Raw genomic sequence first — 17,439 nt, 5'->3', positions numbered from 1 at the left:
TTACAGGTGTAGAATTAAATAAATACAACAAAATAAATATTTGTAACTTTTACTATTTTGGCTAGTTAGGCAGCTATTCAGATGGAGGGAAAGGGGGCAAAATCGAAAGAGAAATTGAGCAGCCGATAGAGGAGGGTCATGACTACACATTTGTCAGTGAATGAAATAATGCAGTTGTTTCAGAAATAAGATGTACATCCATGTTATGAAGTTATGTCATTACTGTGGGCTTATAGATGGCTTTATTTTCTCATTGATATAGTCACAAGCGGTTTAAATGTCCTTAAAAACTTTATTTGTAATGATTGACTTTCATGCCTTGAGGTATACAAAGTTACGCCACTTTTTGTTAACCTTAAAATTGAGGAAGCAAAGGGGCATTTTATGCAAGGGAATTTGGAAGGAGTGGAAAAATCATTCTTGGTCAGAAGAACAATATTCTTCTCCTTTTGATTTATTTTGTGTTCCTGTTTTAGTGTGTAGTTAATGTTAATCACATTCAGGGCAATGCTTTAAATACATTATTAAGTAAAATGTATATTTGTTTCTCTCTCATTCCATTACTTATCTTATTGCATTGAAAACGAAGAAACAAATAAAAATAAAATACTGCAGACTCTGGAAATCTGAAATAAAAAAAACAGTGCTGGCAAAACTCACCAAAATAACACTATAGGTGATATTTAAACTCAAAGTGTATTCACTTACAGATAGTTAAAATCGGCCCTATATTTCAATCAATTCAGCAATCATTCACTAAAATTTAAATAAGAGTAAAAAACTACTCCAGCCTAGCAACTTCTGTGGGGAGAGAATCAACATTAACATTTTGAATCCAATATGACTCTCCTTTGGAACAGTTCTAGAGAGTCACATTGGATGTTCCAAGTTTGTGAGAAGATTTGTAGCTTGGGTGCTCATTGTGGTTCTGTTCACCGAGCTGGGAATTTGTGTTGCAGACATTTCGTTCCCTGTCTAGGTGACATCTTCAGTGCTTGGGAGCCTCCTGTGAAGCGCTTCTGTGATGTTTCCTTCGGCATTTACAGTGGTTTGTCTCTGCCGCTTCTGGTTGTCAGTTCCAGCTGTCCGTTGCAGTGGTCGGTATATTGGGTCCAGGTCGATGTGCTTATTGATTGAATCTGTGGATGAGTGCCATGCCTCTAGGAATTCCCTGGCTGTTCTCTGTTTGGCTTGTCCTATAATAGTAGTGTTGTCCCAGTTGAACTCATGTTGCTTGTCATCTGCGTGTGTGGCTACTAAGGATAGCTGGTCGTGTCGATACCCGATACCCAGCATGAGCAAAACCAATGTAGTGTACAAAATCCCATGCAAGGACTGGGACACTACATAGGACAAACAGGAAGACAGCTAACGATCCACAGCAATGAACACCAACTAGCCACGAAACGACACGACCAGCTATCCTTAGTAGCCACACACGCAGATGACAAGCAACATGACATCCCAAGCACTGAGGATATCACCTAGACAGGGGAGGAAACGTCTGCAACACAAGTTCCCAGCTCGGCGAACAGAACCACAACAGTCCCATTGGATCCCAAGCATTAACTGTTGTTTTCTCTCCAAAGATTTGCAAAATCATGAGGGGCTTAGATACAGGGAATGGAGGGTAGGGGAGTTCAAAACTAGAGGGCATATTTTTAAGGTGAGGGGATTAAGATTTAAAAGGGACTTGAGAGGGATCTTTTTCACACACTGGTTGATTCGAGTGTGGAATGAATTAGGTAAAAACAAGAACTGCAGATGCTGGAAACCAGAGTCTAGATTAGAATGGTGCTGGAAAAGCACAGCAGGTCAGGCAGCATTCGATGAGCAGGAAAATCAATGTTTTGGGTAAAAGCCCTTCATCAGGAATGATTTTCCTGCTCCAGTTTAGAATGAATTGCCAGGGGAAGTGGTAGATGCAGTTACAGGCACCTAAAAGACATCTGGACAAGTACATGAATAAGAAAGGATTAGATGTGATATGGGTCAAATACAGGCAAGTGAGGCTAGTTTAGTTTGGGAAACTTGGTCAGCATAGACAAGTTGGACAGAAGGATCTGTTTCTGTGCTGTATGACAATATTGCTAGACATGCCAAGATTTTTTCTGCTTCTTTGTTTTTATTAGTATTTTTTAAAATTTAATATATTAAAACATCATCCACAGTGTTTTAAGGAGTTGCAGCTTGACTTTTATAAATACAGCTGCTTTTTATCAGGAAATGACGGACGCTGTGAGTTTTTTCATCGTTTGCTGAGAAATAGTGACTTTAATCATCAGAGTTTAAGTAGCTATTGCTTTCATACAGAATTTATTACAAATGCATTGCATTGTGGTCATTTTTATAAACTACTTTGTTATATCTAGTCTAATCTCCCTCTTCACCCCCAAAAAGGAAAGACAGACCACTGATATTGGAAATCATGGAATGCTTATTTTAAGAACTGAACTTCACTGTTGTTTGTCAATATGACTATGAATTGTCTAATCAGGTGTAACTTCCCACACAGATACACAGGGAATCATCTTATCAAACTGTTGAAAGAACACGGTAGTGACTGTTGGTGGACTCTACCTTTGGACCAGCTCCTGACTAAGGAAATTTTAAAAAAGGTTAGTAATCTGAAGAGGTGATGGTCTCATACGCATTACAAGAGGAACTGTAAAATTTCAAACTGCTGTGCAAACTATTGAAAGGAAATCCTGTGCAACTTCCTTGTAAATTACGCAAAAGTTATTTGCTAGATAGCTTGATTGAATATAAAAGGAAAGGAGCACAGACATAGTTAGCTTAAATGATTATCTTACAGGCATCTAAAGAGGAGTAAATGACATCGCACTAGATCTATCAAAAATATCATAAAAATTACCCAAAAGTCAACGTGTGGAAATTTAAAACCTGTCAACATTCCAGAAAGGACCCCTGCAAACAGAAAAAGCACCATTGAAAAGTATTAAATTGTTTCAGCACACCATTTTGAAACATTTGGTTAATATTCAATCGCAATATCATTTCATATTGTAATCTGACACCACAGTTCATAGTACACATTAAATTTGACTTGAGATTTTTTTTGTTTGAGGGTGGCAGAGTTAAATTGTTGTCTTTCCTCTTTTATGGCCCTGCCTAGCACCAATTAGACTTCATAGCCATACATCATTTTAAAACTTAACATTTTAGTCTGATAATTTGAATGTATGTGAACTATGAAACTCTTTTGCTAAATTATCTGATTTTTTAAAAATACTCTGATCAATCGGTACATATTTTCTTTTTATTTTCATTGCAATATGTGGTGCATGTTGAGGCCAGTATAGTAGATCATTTGCAATTTATACTGTACTGTACAGATATTCTGAACTTATAATGTTATATCATTTTATCGTCATGAGGTAATTAAGACTGGAAATCTCGAGCTTCACAAGTTTAAGGTTAATATTATTTATGGCAGTGACTTACAATACCTGACTCTATTGATGCCATTTTGGCACAATCTCTCCCTTTTCAACCTGTGGCCTTTCCTGATGTTACAGCACTGCCAGAAAGCTGCATCAGGGGCGCCTCCACCCACCACACCCAAGACCACCAGCCAGAGCTCTGTCCACCTGACAGCATCCCCTCGATAAACTGCCACCAATTCAGGAACCACCTGGACATGATGGAGGTTGCCCTCCATTCCCACAGCAGACCAGCAACTTTGAAGCTTGACAGTCACCTCCTTCCTTGACCTACAGGACAGCTTTGACAGCTCCCACAGATGATTCACAAACTGAGCTTGGCTTTATTCCCCCACTGAGGTGGGAGCTGGAACAGAGCCCACATATAAATCCAAGAGGTGACAGCAGCCAATAAGCTGGGGCACGAGCTTGGTGCTTAGACTGGTTGCTCTGAATCATCTGATTGTTCTTATTAAATGTTAAATTGATTGGGTGAGGCTGTTTGCAGGTAAAGGCATCTGGCAGGTGGGAGACTTTCAAAAGCAAGATAACTAGTTCAGGGACAGCATGTTCTTGTTAGTATGAAGAGCAAGAGTAGGCAACACTGGGTGTGATATTGAGGCTTCGGTCAAGAAAAAGGAGGCGGCATATGTCAGGTTATAGACAGCTGGGTTCAAGCGAAACTCTTGAGTATAGTCGTGTATAGGTACATTTAAGAGGGTAATCAGGAGAGCGAAAAGGGGACATGAGATAGCTTTGGTAAATAAGCTTAAGGAGAATCCAATGAATTCTCCAAGTACAAAGAGTAACTAAGGAGAGAATAGGGCCCCCTTAAAGATAAATGGGGTTGTCTATGTGTGGAACCACAGGAGATGGGTGGGATCCTAAACGAATATTTTGTATCAGTATTTCCTATGGAGAAAGACGTGGAAACTAGGGAACTTGGGAAAAACAGCGATATCTTGAAGAGTCCACATTACAGAAGAGAAGGGGCTGGAGGTCTTAAAATGCAAAAAGGTAGATAAATCCCAAGGGCCTGATCAAGTGTGTCCCAGGACATTGTGGGAACCAGGGCAGAAATTGTGTGGCCTGAAGCAGAGATATCTGTTTCATCGACAGCTATGGATGAAGTGCCATAAAACTGGGGGGTGGCTAATGTGGTGCTATTATTTAACATAGAACATTAAAGCGCAGTATAGGCCCTTCGGCCCTCGATATTGCGCCACCCTGTCACACTAATCTGAAGCCCATCCCACCTACACTATTCCATTTAAGAATGACTGCAAAGAAAAGCCAGGGAACTATAGACTGGTGAGCCTCACATTGGGGATCAGCAAGTTGCTGGAGTGAATTCTGAGAAACCGGATTTACATGCACTTGGAAAGGCAAGCACTAATCAGGAATAGTCAGCATGGTTTTGTGTATAAGAAATCTTGTCTCTCATAATTCATTGAGTTCTTTGAACAGATGACCAAGAAGATAGAAGGGAGAGAGATAGACATTGTCTTACATGGACAAGACCTTCAACAAGGTTCCGCATAGTAGGCTGGTTAGTAGGTTAAATCTGGGGAGAACTGGCAAGTTAGATTCAAAATTGGCTTAATCGTAGGAGACAGAGTAGTGGTAGAAAGTTGTTGTTTGGACTGGAGGCCTGTGACCAGTGGTATGCCGCCAGGATCGTTGCTGGGTCCATTGTTGTTTGTCATTTACATAAACAATTTGGATGAGAAAATAAGAGATATGATTAGTAAGTTTGCCAATGACACCAAAATTAGTGCTGCAGTGGACAGTGAAGAAGATTATCTAAGAGTACAATGGAATCTTGATGCTGAGGGATGGCAGATGAAATTTAATTTAGATAAATGTGAGGTGTCGTATTTTGGTAAGACAAACACTTTAATGTCCTTTCTTAATATTAGAAAAAAAAGGGGGTGGCATGGTGGCTCAGTGGTTAGCACAGCTGCCTCACAGCGCCAGGGACCCTAGTTCGATTCCAGCCTCTGGCGACTGTCTGTGTGGAGTTTGCACATTCTCCCCGTGTCTGAGTGGGTTTCCTCCAGATTCTCCGATTTCCTCCCACAGTCCAAAGATGTGCAGGTTAGGTGAATTAGCCATGCTAAATTGCCTATAGTGATAGGTGCATTAATCAGGAGTAAATGTAGGGGAATGGGTCTGGGTGGTTTACTCTGTGAGGGTCGATGTGGACTTGTTGGGCCGAAGGACCTATTTCCATACTGTAGGGAATCTAATCTAATCAGAAAGGGCAGGACTTCCACACTTGACAGTAGGGCTCTGAGGAATGCTGTCAAGTAGAGAGACCCAGGGCTGCAGGTACATAGTTCCTTGAAAGTAGACGGGGGTGAAGGTGGTGTTTGGCACGCTTGCCTTCATCAGTCAGAGAATCGAGTACAGGATTTCAGAGGTCAAGTTGTGGTTGTACAAGACGTTGGTCAGGCCACATTTGGAAGTACTGTCAACAGTTTTGGTCACCTTGCTGTAGGAGGGATGTTATTAAACTGGAAAGGGTACAACAAAGATTTACAAGGATGTTACTAAGACTGGAGGATTTGAGTTATTAGGACAAACTAGATAGGCTGGGACTTTTTTCCGTGGAGTGTAGGAGGCTGAAGGGCAAACTTATAGAAGTTTATAAAATCATGATGTGCATAGATAAAGTGAATAACCAAGGTCTTTTCCCCAGGCAGAGGAGTCCAAAACCAGAGGGCGTAGGTTTAAGGTGAGAGGGGAAAGATTTAAGAGGTCTGATCTGATAGGTGACTTTTTAACACAGAGGGTGGAATGAGCTGCTAGTGGAAGTGGTGGAGGCAAAAACATTTAAAAGAGTTTGGGCAGATGCATGGATTAAAAATGTTTGGAGGGATGGGGCCAAACACAGGCAAATAGAAATAGTATAGTTGCGTGAAATAATTTCTCACTGACTGTGAATGATGAAGTGTCGCTAAAACCAGCATCTTCTGTATTATCCCAGCTGCAAGTGCAGCTTAATGGTTGATCCCTCCCACCCACCCCCATTCCCCCCCCCCCCCACCCCCAGCATCTACGTGCCTGCAGAAGAGGTGGAAGGAGTGTTCCCTATAATGGAACCTTATAGGCCTTAGAGTTTTGGGCAGAGTGTGTTTGTGGCTAGAGGGCCCAGACATGCTGCATGTGTCCTACCCAGGTGCTGCTTTACCTTTCTCGGCTTGAACTCCCACAGAGTTGAGGGTGGAACTCTTGGCCATTGCTGAGTATCTGGAGAGGAGACTGCTGGGGAGCTTATATGAAATCTTCCTTCCAGCTTTACACCATCTAGTTTAATACCTTAGTTGTTAGCTACACCATCTCACGTGCTGTCCCTCACAGTCAATTGTTGTTGCCAGTGTATCATCTCAAAGTTAATCTCTTCCATGACACAATTTTTTTCATAATCTGAAAGCTTGCTGTCGTTGCTAGTGGCTCACTTTGTTTAGTACACTACTCCACAAACTACCACATTCCAACACTTGCACATCCAACTTGAAAAACATCTACTGATGCATTTCTGTACTCTCCATGGTTGGTTAAGATGTTTGGTTAAGACTATTTCTGACCATTCTTTGTATCTCTTACTACCTCTACTTGTACCTTTACAGCACACATCCTTTATATTTGCCCTTTGTTTACAAAAAGGAAGTTTGCTCCTCAATCCAGCTACTTATATTTGAGTTTCAAAACTCATAACTTCTAGCCTTTGGCCTATCACATACTATGATAATTCAAAGCTGTTCATTTGCTTGGCTATTTCTTGCCATTCTGTTATCCCAATCAAAATCTTTGCTGTTTCCCCCATCTTACTCATTCCACTCCTTCAACTCCATCTTTGCTCTTTGAAGTCCAAGTGGTGTAAACTTGAATAAATGTAATGTTTTTATTGCGTTGGTAACCCATTGCCACATCTGGCTGCGCCAAGGCAAATTTACTTGCTTTCAGCCTCTTCCAAAATTACCCACTACATCAGGATCACTTGGGGAGTAAAGATAATCTATAGTCTATTTCCTCCAATGTCAGAAACTTTCTTAAACCTCCCTTCTGACAAAAAGTGCAAGAAACACAATTTTGCTATCAAGGTAATGTTGATCTGTTAGGCTAGCTTTGCTGCTTCCTCTTAATGCTAATGTTCTGCCCATGCTACCCCACCACAACCTCAGTCCCACTTTTGTCTTTTTTTAATAAATCTCCCTACAAAGATACTTCTCATACCCACTTCCCAGTCCTTCAACCTCACTGTGTTGACTCTATCTTCTATCCCACATGTTGCTGGCTTATTACTGTGGTCCTCACTATGTACCTTAGCTGTCAGCTCTGAAACTTCATTTTCTTCACCCTGTATTTGAAGTCTTTGGCCTCACTGCTTCCTACCTTCTTAAACACTCCAGTGTTATAATCTCATTTAGCTGTTTGATGTTTTGGAAATCCCTCTCTCTGTAAACCCCCACCCCACCATCCCCATCTCCTTTATGACCCTTCTTTCAATTTTACAAAGGTTCTTTGACGGGGTGTGCACTTCACACAAGTATTTTGTTGCCCATTCCTCATTGCCCTTGAGAGCATGGTGCCTCAGTCCCTGCAATGTATCTGGTGTAGGCACAGCCACCATGCTATTAAGAAAGGAGTTTGAAGATTTTGACTTAGTGAAAGAATGGAGTAATTCCAAGTAAGGATGGTACATAACTTGTAAATAAACTTGCAGGTGTTGGTGTTCCCATATGTCTGCTGTCTTTGTTTTTCAAGATTTTAGAAATTGTGGTTTAGGAAGGTGCTGTTGGTGGTATGAAGTAATTTCTCAAATTAAATAATTTAATCTTATTGAAGAGAGAGCAAGACGTGTGTACAGGCTTTGTGGTTTATATCTTTTAATATGTTATATTTATCTGTTTTGGTTGTTTAAAATATTGAACAAGTGCATACAAGATTTTTTTTCTGTGTCTTTGTTCATAATTTTGAGCACTTCAGTAAGGTCACTTCTTAATCTTCTCTGCTCCAAGGTCAGTAAGCCAATTTCTCTACTTTTTTGTATCTAAAATCTCTTATTCCTGGTATCATTCTTGTAAATGATTGATCTATGTCAATTAATTTACTCACAGTGGAAAGTCAGTTGTAAGTTTTGAGGACCAAAGGATCAGCCATTTCACTGACCCAGAATGATTTATTGTTTCCTCCGAGTTTTGTCCATAGTAAAGATTGGTATAACATTCAAAGTCATATTCAACACTTGTGAGAGAGAGTCCTGGGTTAGTAATATTTTAAATCAACTGATAGGCTGGAGGGAGATGCAGACTTTGATTAATTGTGACACTTTCCATTTGTCAAATACTATTACGTTTTCTACTACTTGATCAGTGCTATTTTATACAAAGGTTTTGTAATATGTTCAGATTAATTTTTGTTTTGTCTGAATAACTATGGTTACTTAATTGTACAAGCCCATTGATTCCCTTTAGAACATTATCAGAATTAATAACATTCCTTGTGATTTTTAATTCACGTTTTACAATCTTTTATCAGATTTTATAAATTTCTATCCTTCTAAATTGGTCTCTTACCTCTACCATTTTTATGCTATAATATTATGCTATCCTGCAGGATGCTTCAATTTCAAAATTATCAAATGCTTTTTAGATTAGATTAGATTACTTTACAGTGTGGAAACAGGCCCTTCGGCCCAACAAGTCCACACCGACCCGCCGAAGCGCAACCCACCCATTCCCCTACATTTACCCCTTTACCTAACACTATGGGCAATTTAGCATAGCCAATTCACCTGACCTGCACATCTTTGGACTGTTTGATGAGCTATTTATTGGGTTATATTAAATGGGAACAGTAGTACCTATCTACAGTTTACGTAACAGTTAAATGAGTGCCAAAATAATTATTGCAACTCTTTTCCGTTAAACCAAGGAATAATTATTTCATTGCAAAAATGTAGGTAATGAGAAAGATTAAGCTAAAATTGTTTTGAGTCAGCTTTTATGTGATTACTAAAATACTGCTTAATTGGTTCTTGTCTACTTTGAACTGTACCTTTGAACTAGGAGTGCCTCATTGAGGCTGTAAAGCTGCCTCTCCCAAATTAAACTTATATGGACTTGACTGAAACAGTTGCTCTGGACTATATCTAATTTTCTTTGGGGGTGGAGCAGCTACTCCACCCCCAAAGAATCTCTACTCAAATCAACACACATAGTGCTGGAGAGAGACTTGGCCATGGTGATGTTGTGCAATCTATCTTTGTTATTGGGGACAATAATACCCAGAAACTAGATAGATGGTACGGGATTGCAAACTGTGCAGTCTAAGTAGGTTCCCAATTTTCCAGGGTGCATTGACACAGTTCAGTGAGTTGATGTACTGGAATAATTTTGCTTACTAGCATATTTTTTGCTGAGATTTTCAAAACTATTTGGAGTAAAACTAGAAAATAAATTTAATTCAGGTAATTTTATGTAGTGCTTTTCTTAATTTATACTTGACCATCTTCTGTATTGCACATGATTTAAGATGAAGCAACATCCCAATTGAAGGGATAAAGCAGGGGTTAAGTTGGTTTGTGCACTTGGCTGTAATTGGGTCCCCATTTTAAAATCATGCATTCAGTGATTTTTATGTCATTTGATTTCACATTTATAATTAATATTCTTATCACGATTTAGAAGTGGAGAACTAAACTCTGTAAGAGCATGGAATTTTTTCTAGGACAGGCTGAAGAACTAGTTGAGGCAAAACTCAAAATGGAATCTTTGTAAATTTGGCATTCTGTAATTGTTCCTTCCCACTAATGGTAGTACTATAACATTCAAGTGTGGACTTTGAATTTTTTAGCAAAATCTGACACGTATTATAACTAAATTATAATTATTGCTGTGTAACATTCAGGTATCATAGTACCTGAAGGATGTGAATACGTTAAAGAAAGTATGAAAATGATTGATTTAAGAGGGTATTGCCAGGACTTAAAAGTTTTGAGATATGAGGCAGATTAGGAGAGATTTAATTGAGGTGTATAAAATTATGAGAAGCCTAGATAGAATGGACAGGAAAGGGCTATTGCTGTTAACAGAGATGTGAAAGGATAGGAGTGGAGTTGAATAATTTTCTTTCATCCAAAGCATGAAGAAGGTCTGGAATTCATTCCAAGAAAGTATTATAGAGGCAGAAGAATTTATCATTATTTAACAAAAATACACTTCGATATTTGCACATGTACTTAGATAGGAAAAGTTTTGAGGCATATGAGCCAAACATAGGCAAGTGGGAGTTGTTCAGTTTGGGAAACCTGGTCAGCATGGGTGGCCCTATGACTCTATGTGCAGTTGAAGTACAGTCGGCAGCAAGACTTGATGCCAAGAGCTGGAAAATGGGATAAGGCTGAATAATAGCTTTTTATTCACAAGCATAAACATAATGGGCTTGTCCTCAGCAGTTCCATATTAGATCTGCAAAATTCTGTAGCTGTTTGAGTGTTTCCATGAGATAAAATGCCGAAGCTATCCTGTAAAATCTGATGAATATATGGTATTCTGCAACTTATGGTATTCAGTGCTTTACTGATCAACCATAACACTAGATCAGAATTAAAACTCAAACAGATTTTATCCATTGCTGGCATCACAGAAACAGTAAATCTTGCTTGAAGCTAAACCCCCATGAGTTTTTTTTTCACATGGGTGTAACAGCACCTTTTCCACAGTGGTAATATGGGAATAATTTAGACCAGAGAGTCTTCCCACAATTTAAGCAAAAAATTAATTCAGGTGATGTAGGATTCACTGGGTGGACCAGCATTTACTGCCCTTGAGAAAGTGGTGATTAGCTACCTTCTTAAACTTCACTACCTTCATGTGCTGTAGGTAGACCCACAATGCTATTATGGAGAAGGGAGTTTGATGATTTTAATCCAGCAACACTAAAGGGGCAATGATATATTTCCATGTCCAGATGATGAGCGGCTTGGAGAGGAACTCTATGGTGTTTCTGTGTATCTGCTGCCTTCTACATTGTAGTGAATGTGGATTTGTAAGGTGCTGTTAAAGGACCTTGATGAACCTCTGCATCGTGTAGATGGTGGAGGGAGTGAATGGTTGTGGATGTGTTGCCAGTTCAGTATCCTAGATAGTATCACATTGTTTGACTGTTGGAACTGCACTCATCCACACAAGAAGCAGGTATTCCTTCACAGTCATTACTTGTGCTTTGTTGGGAGTGTCAGGAGAGGAGTTATTTGCAACAAGATTCCTGACCCCTGATATTTTGTAGCCACAGTATTTGTTTGGCTAGTCTACTTAAGTTTCTGATCAGTGGTAAGCCCTAGGATGTTGATAATGTGAGATTCGGTGATGGTCATACCATTGACTGTTAGAGTGGGTGGGTTTAATTAAATTTACATTGATTGGAGATGGCCATCGCATGGCACTAATTTGGTACAAATGTTATTTGTGACTTGACCTTCCAAGCCTGAATGTTGTCTGTGGCGGGCTGCATTTAGACAGGTACTACTTCAGCACCTGAGGAGATCTAAATGATGCTGAACATTGTGAAATGATGCCCACTTCTAACCTTACGTTGGAGGGATGGTCATTGATGAAGCAGCTGAAGATGGCTGGGCTGAGGATACTCTTCTACAGAACTGCTACAGTGATGTTCTTTAACTGAGAAGGTTGACCTCCAACAATCACCATCTTCCTGTTTGCTAAATATGCCTCCAACCAGCAGAGATTTTTCACCTGATTCCCATTCACCCCAATTTTACTAGAGCTTTTGATGCCACACTTTGCCCATGACATCAAGGCTATATTTGACTATCATTTCCACCTCACCTCTGTAGTTTGCTGTTTTGTAATGCTAAACAAATCAAAATAGTATTTGCATTTACACGTGCAAGACAGTTTGGTAAGTCAGCTGTATTTAGTAAACTGGAGAGTGTAGAAATATTTTTGTTAAGATCCAATTACAATTTTGTTTTCTATTTCTACAGAGCGGAGGTTCTGATGTGTCTGATTATGTCAAAGGAGAGGATATCTTAGATATTTGGTTTGATAGTGGCACCTCGTGGGCACATGTATTAGAAGGTGAGAAGTTAATATTAATGATGGCTAAACATCATAAGGAATCATTCATTGTTATGCACAGGATTATTGACCTTAAGCTAAAATTGACTGAAATCTAAGTTAAAAATGCAGTAGACATGCTATAAACTAAACGTTACTGACGCAAGTCAGAGGGAGGTTTTCATGGATTCAAGCAGTTGGCTTTTTTTCCCCCAATAATGAGTAGCCAAGAACTTAGAAAAATGTGTTTTGTTATTACATAGTTGCCTCAATAATTAGTGCTAATTGTTGAAACAACTTCATAATTGGGATCTGACCCATAAATAAATTCAATGGTCATACTTATACTATTTAATGAATGATAAACTTTGTAAAAGTAGTAGAAACACGACTGCAGAGTAGCCTGTCTTAGAGAATTTAGTCATAAAATTCCTATAACAAATCAGAGGCTAATTATAGTTATATATCCATTTAGTTTCATAATTAAAAATAGGGAGACCTCTGGCACCTTGGACTTGAAACAATCTTTCCTTACACTTCGGCTAAAGGTAGCTCATCACTGGAATTAGCTCTGAAAGTTTGATATGAAGATGAAAGCTTCAGCCCTGTTACTGATTCTTGCCTGTTTTGTGAAAGTTGTGGCCCACTTAGCTGTTAATTGCTTTTCAAGTGAAGTAAATTAACCACGTGCAATAAAATATCTTACCTGTTAAGTATATGGAGTTGAAACTGCATTGGGATCATTGAGCTACTGATCTGTTTCCTTCATTATTGCTATTTATATCTTTTTCTTTTAATTAGTAAACTTCCATCTTTGTTACTCACCAATTTGTTAAGCAATTTTCTTTTTCTATCCAGCCAGTCACATTACATGGAAGAAAAATTATACCCAGGCTCATTCCAGCCAAATGTATGCTGAGAACATTCCATGTTCACCCATTTCTACCTAATTAGCTTTTGTATATAAAAAGAGGATGTTCCTGATAATACCTGTTCAATTGTGCTCCAATAATTTGTTAAAAAAAACAAAATACTGTGGATGCTGGAGATCTGAAATGAAAAGAGAAAGTGCTGGTGAACATCAGCAGATCTGGCAGCATTTGAGGACCAAGAAACAGTATTAACATTTCATGTCTAATATGATTCTTCATCAGAACTTCATTTTGAAATTTTAACACTGTTTTTCTCTCCACACATATTGGCAAACCTGCTGACTTTCGCCAACACTTACTCTTTTTTTTAATTTCAAATCTCCACCATCCACAGTGTTTTGCTTTTTGGTTAACAAATTAAGACTTCTGACATCAGAAATCAGCTGGCTGGGTGACATAGAGGAAGGATGGAACAGTGAAGAGTCCCTGTGGTTCAGAGGTTGCACAGCATCTGTGGAGAGCTAAACAGTATTAATGTTTTTAGTGTAATATGATTGTTCTTTGGAACTTGGTTCTGAAATTTTAACCCTCTTTCTCCAGAATTTAATGATTCTATTCCGGTGACTTGTTCTATTCCCTACTGCTGTTTCTAACACCATCCTTCCAAAATAGGGCAGTACAATCTCTGAACTGCATGGACTGTTTAGTATTTCACCCTACCTAGCCATCATCCAGCCAACTGATTTCTGTATTAATGGTGTTAAAACCTGGTAGTCTCTAACAAAACTATCGTTTTAGGAATCATGACACAACAGTGTATTTTCTATTGGAATTGTTGTTCAATGGATCATTCCCAAGAATGAGGACGTTGGGGTTCGGATTAACCAGGCTTCTGAATACAAACCTCTCTTGCTCCTTTCTCAATGAACCCTTACTGTCACCCGCTAACAGACCTAACCACACAATGGAAGTATATTTTGGGTTTAAGTTATTAGTTTCACTTAATTAATCTTTCTTCAGTTGGGAACTGTTGAGATTTTTGTACATACCCTGGTTGCACAGGAATTAATGATTTCACAGGTGGAAGAGTATGTTGTAACAGAAGATGCTTCCAGAAGCATTTTCAAGTTCTTGCAAGTTTCCTTTGACAGTGTGGGGAAGAAAGGTATTGAAGTGGACATCAGTCATGATTGTATTGAATGGTGAAGTAAACTTGATGGTCTGAGTTGCCTACTACGACTCCTATGTTTCGACATTTGGAGCCATCTGCAACTGCGATTCTGGTTCTTAAGTGTAGAGTTATAATACAGAGTTAGTATAATCCACTTTATGTCATTCTGACTGCAAATCAATAGACCAGCTTCCCTACTCAACTGAAACTATCGAACTGTATCCAATATTGTAAAAATATTTTCTCGTCTGGTATATGAAAAGTAAAAACAATTTACCTACTCACAAGCTCCCAAGGCTGTCTCGACCTTAGAAAATTCTGACAGCAGCAGCTAGGCTACTTTAACCTGGTGAAATAATCCAGATTTTTGAGACTCCCAGGATTCCAACTCATATCTGTTTCCCTCAGTTGAAGTTTAATCTAAGTCAAAGGACCAGGGTCAGTTTCCAATTATTACAAGCGATTGGATAGATGAACTATTTTCCTTCCTTACTCACCCTTTATTCACACTGCGTATTAAATGCTAGCTTTCCAATTGTAGACTAATTATGGTAAATGATAAATGAAGAGAAATAATTCAGTACAGCTAAATGGGTGAGACATTTGATTTTATTCTCAAATTGCTTTGTAAATGGAAAGAATATCATTCCAAGACTCCACGTCAAGTTCACCTGTGAGTATAACACATCGAGATATGCAATTGCAGTGGAACTGCTTTCCAAGTAAATAATAATTGAAGCTAAAACAGAAATTGCAGGAGAAACTCAGCAGGGCTAGCAGGACCTATGCAAGAAAGCAGAGTTAATGTTTTGAGTCCAATGACCTTTCTGAAGAAGGGTCTACTCTGAAGAAGTCACTAGACTTGTTAACTCTGCTTTCTTTCCAAAGATGCTGGCAGATTTGCTGAGTTTCTGCAGCAATTTCTGTTTTTATTTCAGATTTCCAGCATCTGCATCTCTTTGTTTTATAAAATTTGAGGCTGTTAGGAAGAATTTTACCTAAGTAATCGACTATGGGTGTCTTCAATGTGACAGCAAGAGCAGAAACTCACTTTGTTGCCATGGGTGCTGAAAATTACCTCAATTTAACATAGAACTGTGAAGCACATTCCCTGAATTCTCAGCAACAGATCTTAAGCTATAAAGTTATATTACTTTTACAGAGTTTATAATGCTCCAGTGACACACGAGAATCATTCTTGGCATCACCTTCATAGGGCATGGAAAATAACAAATAAACAATATTATCTTGTGTTTGGTCAAGTTTCCTTTGGAGTCTGACTAAATTCAGTCATGAAAATGTGTTGCTGGAAAAGCGCAGCAGGTCAGGCAGCATCCAAGGAACAGGAGAATCGACGTTTCGGGCATAAGCCCTTCTTCAGGAATCTTATGCCTGAAACGTCGATTCTCCTGTTCCTTGGATGCTGCCTGACCTGCTGCGCTTTTCCAGCAACACATTTTCAGCTCTGATCTCCAGCATCTGCAGCCCTCACTTTCTCTCTAAATTCAGTCATGGTCATGGGAGAATCAAATAAAAAGAAACTATCTTCAATGTGCCATTCTCCCAGGCTTGTCGCCATCAACAGCCCCTTGATTCACTCCATGTTGGGAGTTTCCAAGGGCCTGTTTCTTCACTTGACTGAACATGCTAATTCTTGACCCACATAAGCTAGAAAATTCTATAAGTCATGGGATCCAAAGAGTTACGGTGTTTCCTCATTATTAAAGTGTTTGGACTCGAAGCTGATGCAGCTTGAATGTCAAGTTCTTGCCCTTTCGAAGGATCTGTAGCAAAGTTCTCTCAGTCGCTAATGTCAATGCTGCTGCAATTCATAGAGAGCTGCAGAGTATCTTTGTAGCATTTACATCGTCCTCCCTTTGAATGCTGGCTTTTTGAGAGGTGACTTGAAAAATTAGGACCTGACTGGAGACATGCTTTTCAGCCATCTGGATACAATGTCCAGTCATTGTCCATATTATTGATCTTCAGGTTGTTTATCTGAATACTTAGAGTCGGCTTCAAGAAAGACACTTGTATTTGTTCAACAGTGCTCCCATTGAATATAGAGAATGTGGTGGAATTGCTGGTGAAATTTCTCTAGCTCTTGTATGTCTTGGTGCAAAGTCCATGTCCCATTGCAATACAGGAATGTGGTGATGACAATTTTTCTATAAATTGGCATTTTTATGGAAATGTAGTGAACGTTGTCAAATATTTGCTGACATAGTTTGCCCAGCTGATCTGGTATTAGATCTCCTCACCAATGATGAACTTTTGATAGTGTGATTGCGAAGATATAGGGGACACACAGCACATTACAGAGCGTCTCTTTCCATATGTATAGAAGGTGGAATATTTGACTGACTAGATCTGCATTGATAGGACCTTTGTTTTGGCTGTGTTTAAGGTCAGCCCAAATCTCTTCTATCCAGAAATGAAGAGATGGCGAGTGTTTTGCAAATCCTGTTCAGGATGAGCAATGACTCCAAAGACTTCTGCAAACTAATAATCATATTTGTATATGGTGATCAGTTTAGTTTTGGTACAGAGGTGATTGAGGTTAGACTGTTTCATCTTGGTGAAAGTTTGTAATGACACCACAGGGCAGTTGATCTTTGTTGAGGTGAATAACTATCGTCAGATAGCTTGTAAATAGTTTGGGGTTATCTCACAGCCTTGCCTAACACAGTCCGGGTTTTGAAGGAGGCTGTTCAAGATCTTGCAGTCAAGCCAGTTGCAGTCGTATCGTCGAATGAAGAGGAATTTCTTCTCTGAAGGTACTGAATTTGTGGAATTCTTTACCACCGAAAGCTATTGAGGCTTATTAAATATATTCAATGTGGAGATAGATGTTTAATCGGTAAGGA

General features: G+C 39.1%; 1 protein-coding gene across 1 annotated transcript in view; it reads left to right on the top strand.

Moving 5' to 3' along the window:
* Nucleotides 1-17,439, top strand: part of iars2 (isoleucyl-tRNA synthetase 2, mitochondrial) — a 97,627-nt gene that overhangs the window by 36,456 nt on the left and 43,732 nt on the right. Inside the window, exons 13-14 of the mRNA XM_043695778.2 lie at nucleotides 2,516-2,618; nucleotides 12,457-12,550. Coding sequence (XP_043551713.2) covers nucleotides 2,516-2,618; nucleotides 12,457-12,550 — 197 coding nt within the window. The remainder of the gene's footprint in view (nucleotides 1-2,515; nucleotides 2,619-12,456; nucleotides 12,551-17,439) is intronic.

Source organism: Chiloscyllium plagiosum, unplaced genomic scaffold (genome assembly GCF_037043375.1).
Source record: "Chiloscyllium plagiosum isolate Xiang-an unplaced genomic scaffold, Cpla_swu_hap1 HiC_scaffold_10, whole genome shotgun sequence".
Lineage (NCBI taxonomy): Eukaryota > Metazoa > Chordata > Chondrichthyes > Orectolobiformes > Hemiscylliidae > Chiloscyllium > Chiloscyllium plagiosum.
Note: the sequence above shows the minus strand (reverse complement) of the source record. Positions and strands in the feature narration are given on the sequence as shown.